Source organism: Eumetopias jubatus, unplaced genomic scaffold (genome assembly GCF_037043125.1).
Source record: "Eumetopias jubatus isolate StellerSeaLion01/CBP00866 unplaced genomic scaffold, mEumJub1_p1.0 scaffold_8, whole genome shotgun sequence".
Lineage (NCBI taxonomy): Eukaryota > Metazoa > Chordata > Mammalia > Carnivora > Otariidae > Eumetopias > Eumetopias jubatus.
Window position 1 is genome coordinate 70,356,996 of NW_028274814.1, and position 10,167 is coordinate 70,367,162.

The following is a 10,167-nucleotide window of genomic DNA, read 5'->3' on the forward strand; positions in this document are numbered from 1 at the left end:
CTAAGGATAAAATGATAAATGAGATCTGATTTAACATGTTAGTAATGAAAATAATTCTATTTTTATATAAATGAAGTGATAATTCCTTATAAATATATTGTGGAAAAAACAAAACTTAAGTTTTAAATCTGGCTGGCCACCAACTTTTTCTTTAGTCTGGAAGAAATCATATAACTTTCTGTTCTTCAGATTCTCATTTATCAATAAAACATTTATTCTTTCCTCCATCCATGCACCTGTAATTCCATCTATTTATCCAACATCCTACCCATTTATACTCCTTGTTATCAAAAAGCTGATTATCTGATGAGAGACAAACAAGTAGAGTATAATCCCTGTGCTATTTCCTGTAAATTTTTTGCATGGAGAAGTACAGAGATTGGTTTGCATTCCACTTGAATTGAATCGTGTTTTCATAAATCCTTTGAAAATTGTATCTTGAATTTTTATTTTAAGACCTCTAGCCATTTACGATGGAAAAGTAGCTTTTAGAAAGCACAGCAGATTATACAGCATTTCATTTTGCAGATACTCAGTTTATTGAATGTGTTTCTCTTCTTGGCAAAGTGTAAAGGAGCCGCTCCTTTGAAGATACTAAATATAGGAAATGTCAGTACTCCACTGATGTGTTTGAGTGAATCCATGAATTCAACTGAAAAAAACATTATGTGGGGAGGATGTGGTACAAAACTTTTCTCATTTTCTGATGATTTCACCATTCAGAAGCTCATTGAGACAAAGACAAATCAGCTGTAAGTTATTTCTATCTGTACAATTAATTTACTGCTTTATTCATGTTTATTCTCTTTATAATCAATATCAATAATGCTATTGCAATCCAAGTAAAAATCTTTTAAAATGCATAATTTATTTTTCTATTAAAGATATCATCCAGCCTCATCATGTTTGAGATAAAATATGAAAAACCATGATAATCTTAGTAGTATTTATCAATCTAAATTTGTAACAATTTCATTATCTCTGTATCAAATTAAACATGAATTTGATAGGCAATAAATTCAGTATTTTACTTCATCTGTGGGTTTTACATATGTGTTTTGGATAACTCCCATTAAATGTTGATTATAAGAAACATATGCCTCAGGAATAAAGTCATCTCTAGATTTGATAATTACACAGATGTCCTCTCTACAGCAAAGTTAGTGATAGCCACTTTCAAGTGAAAATAAACTATAAACCTTGTCCCAATTTGTTGTTTCAATACTTAGAGTTGCATTTTAACCAGATCATTGCAGTTGGTTCTTCTGTATTCATTCCTCAGGGAGAAGCAGCATAGGTTGGTGGATAACAGCACAAATTGTAGTTCAGATACTGGCTTTGCCATGTATTGATTATGTAAACTTGGGCAAGAACTTCTTAAATACCCAGTCTTCTCTAACCTGAGAATTGTAATATATTCTATCTCAAAGGGATGTTTGGAAGACTAGACAAAATTAATAAAGGGAGCTAACATAATGCCCAGCACTTGGTAAGCTCTAGTAAATATTAGATATGATTATTAATTGCTTTGAGTCACAAATCCCTATCTTGGAATATCGTGGTTTTTCAGTATCTACCCAATTGCCCAAGACCAAAATTCTGGGAGTAATCCTTCACTCCTTTGTCCTTTATTCCTTTGTCTACTTAACTCTCCTTCTAATTGACTCTCATATTCTTGTATTTCTCACTTTTCCTATTGCTGCTTCCATGGGGCAGGCTGTCATCCACCATCGATGACCATGTTTTGAAGAGCATCTTTCTAACCAGTTCTCAACCTCTGATTGTGCTCCCTTTAGTCCATTCGCAACATTGCAGACAGAGGGGCTCTTCTAAAATGCAAATCAATCTGATGTCAGTCTCTTGCTTAAAACCCCCAGTCAAGTCCCATTGTCCTTTACATGATGTTCAGATTTCTTAAGAGAGCTTACCAGACCCTTGCTTCCCTCTCTAAATTAATATTTTGCAGCCTCCTTGCCCTCTGTGCTTTAGCTGAACTGAAATCATCTCAGTTCTCAAAGACAGCTTTGTTTATTTCCCTGGCTATATATTTAAACTAGGGTTCTCCCTCTCTTGGATGATGACTGTGTTCCCTGCTGAGTTTAATTCAGATGTTGCTTCCTCTGAGTGGTGGTCTCTGATTCCACCTGTGCAGATTAGGTGCCTTGGATTTGTTCTCCCGTTGCAGCTCTTATTTCCCTTCATTGTTATAAAAGAAGTTTCAAAAATGCTTTCTTAATAATACTAGACCTACTGGTTTTCAGCTTGGCCCCACTTAGAAACCACTAGGTAGCTGAAAATAATCTTCTGCCTGGGACTCACCTCAGACCAAATAAATCAGAAGAATTCATCATGGGGTGGAGCCCAGGTGTCAGTATTTTTCTTTTCAGGCTCTCAGGTGATTCAAAAGTAGAGTTGGGGTTCAGATACATTGCTATGTATTGTAGGTTCTCGTGGGTGAGGATTTTTGTTTTCTGTCATGTTCACAGATTTGTTTCCTAGTGTGTGGTACATGTTTAGATAAACTTATTCTCATTCTGGAATTTACACTTTTAACCAACCTAAACAAGCCTGAAAATATTTAAAAAGAAGGGCCCCCAGTTTTCTTTTTTTTAATTTTCATAGAGCATGTTATGAGATCATGGGTATCGATGCCCTACATTTCCATGTAAGATTTGGAGTATAAACACTTTACCAGAGAGATCACCCATAGACATAAAGCTTTCAAAGCTGCTCAGAAACATGAGGCTCAAAGCTGCGCATCTCCCAAAAGAGATTAGGACCCAGTTTCATAGACACATGGAAATATTTACTCTCTTCTCAAAAAGCACCTCCTGTTGCCTTGGTCTCTCCCTGGCTAAGCAGATACCACATCGCTGATTAGATGCTGCTTCATCCTCACTGCCCTCCTTACTCCTCGGTGCGCACTGACAGAGCCATGACGGGTAGTAAAAGGTGATGGGGCCTCTGGAGCCAGGGGCCTCCAAAGACTTGTGTAGAGTCCTGCTTCTGTACCATGCCAGTCAGGTGGCCTTGAGCAAGTTATTTAGCATTTGTAAGCTTTCTGTAATTACAGATATTGAGATCTGTAATATTTTATAAGATTTTTACTGAGGATCAAATAGGATAACCACAAAAGTATTTTATACATTCTAAAACTATGGACTATTTGGACTAGTTTGGCTGTCTTCTGTTAAATACAGCAAAACTCGGGAAGGAATTGCCTAAAATGGAGTGGCTGTCTGGCAACACGTGTTTTTGCCTCCTTCGCCAGGACAAGAAAGATGGAGGAAAAAAATCTTCCTACCCTAGGACAAACTAAAGATTTTTTTACACCCTGTGACATTTTCATGTCATTTATCTGATTGTATTGCAACTTTAACCATTTTTACTTTTTCGTGGTTGTTCATTCCTTCTGTTAGTTCATTCTTCATCCATCCATTCTTCTGTCCATCCACTTCACAAACTGCCTACTTTGTTAACCAGGCATTTTTCTAGATAGATACTCACCCATCTATCACTAGATAGATAGGTACTTGGTGACTCTTTACTGGATTGTAGTTATATAGAAAATACATGGTCCTTGCCCTTAAGAAGTCACATTTATAGTCTAGTGTCAGGGACGTACTAATTCATAAATACAATTTTACATTTCATAAGCTCTATAGTATTACAACTAGTACCAGTGGGGGAAAGGGAATGACTGGTGTATTTTGATAGGTCAGGGATGATTTCCAGAGGAGCTGACATTTAAGTTAAGCCTCAAGGACTAACTAGGAATTTGCCATGAAGATAGGGCCTATGGTAGCCAATCTGTATGCGAGAAATGAATAGTAGTGACATTCTTTCTTTCCCTCTAGGTTTTCTTATGCAGCTTTCAGTGATTCCAACATCATAGCGGTGGTGGTAGACACGGCTCTCTACGTTGCTAAGAAAAATAGCCCATTTGTGGAAGTACGGGATAAGAAAACTGAAAAACTCTGTGAACTAATAGACTGTGTGCACTTTTTAAAGTAAATTAATTGTTTTTTATTGTATTTTATTGTGGAAAGAATACAATGTGACACTGATCCTCTTAACAAATTTTTAGGTGTATAACATATTGTTGACTGTAGGTACAATGTCATTGGTTCTTTATTTTATGCTTGTAAGAGCTGTCTTTACATTTCAGATTTCACAGAGAAAGGAAGTATGACTAATAGTACTTTGTTTCTACCTCTAGCTAGAAAACTAAACAAACAAAAACTCAGAAACAAAATTGTTACTGCTTTTTAGCACAATCTCTTGGTATCTAGCAAATTTCATTTTGGAAAAAAAGAAACCTAATGTATATGGTTTCTTCAAGGTATTCCAAAAATATTCTCTAATCAAAAAATAGTACATTATTGAGAGTGATCATACTGGATTCATTGCTGATGGTACATCTAGTGATGTCACAGTATCGATGTTTCCTACTTTTTTTTAAAAGATTTTATTTAGAGGGAGAGAGAGAGAGTAGGAATGGGGGGAGCGGCAGAGGGAGAGAATCCCAAGTAGATGCCTTGCTGAGTGCATAGCCCGACATGGGGCTCAATCCTATGACTCTGAGATCATGACCTGAGCAGAAACCAAGAGTTGGATGCTTAACCAACTGAGCCATCCAGGCAGCCCTCAAAGTTTGCTACTTACTTTATCCTATAGGTCCAAGGATACTTTGCTCTAAAGATAAAGTCACAAAACAGTTTTAAAAATGGGGGATAACCTACTGGACTGACCAGTGCACTAAGTCCCTAAGGACGAAGGGTCAAGACACCAGACTGACAGCCAGTTCTTAGTCTGATCCAGCATGTCAGACACAAATCTCAGACTTTAAATCAAACACATCTTTTGTGTGCTGCTGCTGGGAAACAGGACCACTGCCAGCCACTTTATATTTTTTCTTTTGTTTTGTTTTTACTATGTAGATTTTTTATACTCTGGAAAACATTTAGATTATGCCCTATGTCTTTAAAATGAGACTTCAAAGTTTACTCTCCTAGGATCTTTTCGTTTTTCTCTGGATGGTAAGGCGATTTATATTCTGAAGTGCTGGGAGTTCTGACTGATGAAGACTCCCTTACTTCCTGAAGTTCTAGAAGTATTAGAGTTCTTTTATTTCTCGACACCTCATTTTTGTCATGAATTATTCATTGGCTCAGGGAAGAATTTAGTGGTTGGTATTGATATCTTATACATGCAAATGACTACAATTTAATTTTCCTTTGTAAATTTTAGACTTCGTGGAAAGCTTTTGAAAATAACTTTTTCTATTTATATTATAATTTATTCTTTTCTTTACTGAATTACATAGGTTTATTATTTATAAAAATTATATCCATTTTATGTACTTTAGAATTTCTTGAAGTTAAGGGGCTATGGTTGTGTTATCTTTGATAATTTGTTTCAAGTAGAGAAGCTACTTTGGCCTTCTGTATTTAGCAAAACCAGTTTTGTAGGATTTTAATGATATAAGATGTATACTCTCATGTATTCATAATTTAAGATGCTGTATATATTATTTATATGTAGATATACATCTGTTTTATCTCTTAGTTGTTGATAAAACTATTAATGCATACTTTATGGTTTTAGGGAGGAAATGGTCAAAGTAAATGCAGAATCAAAACACAAACTGTCTTATTCTGGGAGAGTGAAAACCCTCTGCCTCCAGAAGAACACTGCTCTCTGGATAGGAACTGGAGGAGGCCATATTTTACTCCTTGATCTTTCAACTCGTCGAATTATACGTATAATTCACAATTTTTGTGACTCTGTCAGAGTCATGATGACAGCACAGTTAGGTAAGTTTCTTTCCTTTAGATCTTTTCTCGTATTGTCTGAGATTATAAAAATATGGTTTTATTTTTAATTTTTCTCTCACTTTCCAATGTCATTTGAAGTGTGTTGGTCACAGAATGAAACAGGAGTGGGAGACATTTGGAATGGGGTCATTAAAAAAATGGAGAGAGTAGATGCTCTCAGTCCCATAGAGAAGCAGATTATTGCGGCTGAGCACTAAATTTGCATCTTGCTTTTTATACCTAAGGCAAAAAGAGGAAATAGATAATGTTGAGTATTTTTAAATTTTAACCAAAGATATTAAAGCAAATGTTTATTTTGATCAGTTTAAGCTTCCCACCCTTGTTAAGTTTGGTTTTTCATCCTATAAGCAAATTCATATTCTTGTAACAATATATGCTGAACTCTACAATGTGCAAGTGTTGACAATCATGATGTTTTATACAAACTTCATCTTTTCTTGCTCTTATTTTTCTATTTAAATATGAAGAAATCATAACAGCATGTGAAATGTTTTTTACATAAATACATTCCATTGTCTTCTTTTAACTAATTACTTGGCTTAGAGTACAGTATTAGCTTATATGCAAAGTTGATCATGAAAATAACATAATGGGATTACGTTCTGCGAAATTAGAGTTTATATAACTTGAGCAAATACGTCATAATGTGTTTGACAGGTGAAGAAAAGAGTAAATTCCTTTTACAGAAATATACTAAGCAATGACAAGTGTTTCTCCTTACTCTCACCCAGTTTTTATGAATGGATGTTGGAGTTGCACAGAAGGAGTTCGATTAGATGCTGTGAGTGCTTGGTTAGCTATCAGGATACATGTCCACGCAAGCAGAGCAGTAGGTGTCTAGTGGGCTGTCTCTCTAGTTTTATTCTACCAAGGTTGTTCCAACCTCTGATTTAATTCGTATGTACTTTAGGACCCAAGTGGTTGTTCCTTATTGACATTATGTGGGATTTCAGTGGGTTTAATTGATTTTTAAAATAAAGATAAATTTGAACAGAATCTACAAGGTGTGGCAGGCACAATATGGCTTCACCTCACCTTCCTAGCTTCTGCCCGTTACCACATTCCTCCCAGCGCTTTCTGCTCTAGAATAGTGTTCAGTCCCTCTGAAATACCGTGCTTCATACTGCCACAAGGTTTTTCATGTGCTGTTTCATTCTTGGCTTATTTAACTTAAGTTAATGTAGCTAACTAAGCCAAGAAGATAGACTAAGTTAAGTCTTTCTTCAAAATGACAGTTCATGTATCAAAACCCCTGAGAAGTCAATAATGATGAGGTCAAACTTCTTTCTTGGGGGCTCTCATAACATCTCTCTTGCATAGCATTGGTCCTGGTCATGGATTTTTTTCATTAATGTCAGTCACCTCACTAGAACATAAACTCCATGTGGGTTGAGTTTGTATGTGTTTGTTTACCCCTTTACTGCTAGGGCTTCTCTAGGGCCTCTTAGCAAATGACTTGAGAAGAAAGTATGTCTCAGTGACAGACTCCCAGTATATACATCCATCCAATTCTTTATCCAAGTGCTTCACATTTGACTAGTGGCAAAGCACCTTCATGCACATGATCTCATTTAATACTGTAACTTGGGCTGTATAAACATTAAAACCGTTTTTCAAAGGTTAAATTGTTTTCTCAGATTGACACAATTCATAGAAATTATAGCAAGGAGTAGATCACAAATTTTTGAACCTTAAATAATTGCTTGTCTTGGAGAGTTTTTATTCAATATAATTGAAGTGTCTCCTAAAAAGTAGAATTATAAAGTAAGTTCCAAGGACTTTTTAAAGTCCAACTTAACATATTGTTTTAACAGAAGACTCATATTTTTTTAAAGGAAGCCTTAAAAATGTCATGCTGGTTTTGGGGTATATCCGGAAAAGTACCGAAAGTACACAATACCAAAAAGGTAATGTTTAATAAGATACTGTATTCCAAACACATTGCAATGACATTGATGATTATAACATGTTATGTGTTTTATACATTTATAATAAATATAACATATCCTATAATACTTCAAGCAGTTTTAATTGGTAGCTTCTTTAGAGTGTAAATAATTTAAACATAAATCTTCAAAATTAAGTTTCAGTGATTTAGCAGTGTTCAGTATTTTTTGAGATGAAGTAGAAATACCAACCACTATAAAATGAGAACTAGCCCACATTTAAGCTAAATGTGGGTATTTTTCCTTACAACTTACCAATAGCCATATTAGGTCTGATTTTGAACAGTGTTTGAAAAAATGATTTCTTTCAAAAAATGAAATGTTAGATTATTAAAGGTCCATACTCTTTTTGAAATGTAGTAGTTCCTGTAAGATGTTTTAAACATTTTCCAAATGGAGTTTCTTATAAATAGCAGTAATTTAGTACATTATTTTTAGCTGTATTTATATATATATATTTGTACAAGACAACTAAATATAAATGAACAAAATTGAAATAAAATAAAAATGCCTTATGGCCGATCTTTGAAACATGGTTTCATTTTTTTCTTTTGTAGAGATACAATCTTGTTTGTCTGTTTGGGACATCAATCTTCCACATGAAGTGCAAAATTTAGAAAAACATATTGAAGTGAGAAAAGAATTAGCTGAGAAAATGAGAAGAATATCTGTTGAATAAGAGATATTGGAGATATTTGTCTTTGGATGGGAAGATTATTCTCTTGTAAATATTTCTTTAAAAATGTTTACATATGAAAAGGGTTCTTCCACTTTTTGAAATAGCTCATGTGCATATGAGGGAACTTTTATATATCTTATTTTAAATATAAATATGTGTAAAAATAATTATCAGTGAAAATATGTTTTGAAGAACTATTGAAAATATAACATATTTCCTACACATCCTAATTAATTTTGTGGATTAAGTAATGAAAGGAAATCTAAAAAGTACATAATTGCAGGAGTCATACTAAAATTTACAAAGTGACTAATTTTGTTGCTGTTATCTGTAAGGAAAGTAAACATTATTTAAAATTCTGCACTTAAACAAGACTGTTGTTTTCTTACTTTCTAGGTATTCTGCAAAGGAGAATCAAACTATTAGACCCATTTCACATGTAATACATTTCTTCTTAGATTGCTTTTAAATGCAGCTATCACATAGGCTTGTAAACCGTCAATGAATTTTCACTAATAAAGCCCTTCATTGGGATGTGCGTTCTCTTCGTTGCTGATTCAAACAATGCATTTCATGCAACTTCCTTCCATCTGGAAGAAAATGTCATGAAAAGTGCTGATGAGAAAATGTAACATGTTGTCATAGCCAGGAAAGACACAGTCACTTTCTCTTTTACTGTTTTGCAAGATTCTGTCTTTGAATGTGGATACCCTGAAATTTGTATAATTGGTGTAAATACAATGTCCAGTCTTCAAGTGATTTTTTTTATGTTTTAATTTGGATTCTCAGTGGTAAGCCAGACCTCTGGTTACTCATTCCTAACCTCTGCTCTAACACTTCTACCCACCTTCTTCCTAAATTTGTGACTCTGCAAATCCTGCATCACTCGGGAAAAAAAGCACATTTCCAGAATTACAGGATTCCACAACTCCCATTAGGACCATGGGCGCAAGTATGTTAACACTTTAGTTTGCTGAAGAAGGAAGGAGCTTCAGGCTATGATGGGTAAAAATACTTCCTAACCTAGTCTCCTAAATTATACCTAAATTGTTTAAATATCTTCCCACAGTAAGAATATCAGGGCCAAGTATCTAGGAAACAATTTGAGTGCTGTTCTGTTTTAAGGAAGAACATTTCTGGTAAATTCATTGGCCCTGGCCAATATTCATAATTTCAAACAATTCCCTGTGATAGGATAACCAGTCCATTTAATTCTCAGAACTGACTGATGTTGTTTTATAGGATGATTTTAAAAATAATGGAGGAGTTTGTTTCTGTGATATTTCTCATTGTTCCTTTGTATTTATTGCAATTTTTTACAAAGATAATTATGAAGAAATATATAAAATGAACATTGTATTTGAATGGAATAATAAACATTTTTAAAGCATGTTTAAGAATTTTAAAACTTTGTGATGCTTTATTTTTCACATATATGTCTATAATCTGTCTAATATGAAATTTTGCATTAATGTGTGTATGAGATATATAGAAAATGCTAACTAAAGTTTTTTCTTTAGGATTTATTCAGTTTTCTATCATACACATAGTTTCCAGGATCCCAGGATAAAACCTAGTAGGCCTGATCTATTTCATTTTCAAGTTTTCATAAAAATTTTCTTAAGTAAGATTATTCACTCTTGAGTACAGTAAAAAATGACTTTAGAACAATTTATAAAAAATTGACAGTTATTTTAAGTTTTTT

The 10,167-nt window shown here is 34.1% G+C and overlaps 1 protein-coding gene across 3 annotated transcripts in view; it reads left to right on the forward strand.

Moving 5' to 3' along the window:
* The window catches only part of LRRK2 (leucine rich repeat kinase 2), a 141,309-nt gene extending 131,439 nt beyond the window's left edge, over positions 1 to 9,870 (forward strand). For 2 of the 3 annotated variants that reach the window (XM_028113159.2, XM_028113162.2), the window contains 5 exons: positions 568 to 752; positions 3,858 to 4,010; positions 5,608 to 5,816; positions 7,673 to 7,744; positions 8,341 to 9,870. In XM_028113159.2, the coding sequence (XP_027968960.1) occupies positions 568 to 752; positions 3,858 to 4,010; positions 5,608 to 5,816; positions 7,673 to 7,744; positions 8,341 to 8,462 (741 nt within the window). In that variant the 3' untranslated portion in view covers positions 8,463 to 9,870. The remainder of the gene's footprint in view (positions 1 to 567; positions 753 to 3,857; positions 4,011 to 5,607; positions 5,817 to 7,672; positions 7,745 to 8,340) is intronic. The other variant, XM_028113160.2, reaches the window with a different exon arrangement.
* The last annotated feature ends 297 nt before the right edge of the window (positions 9,871 to 10,167 follow it).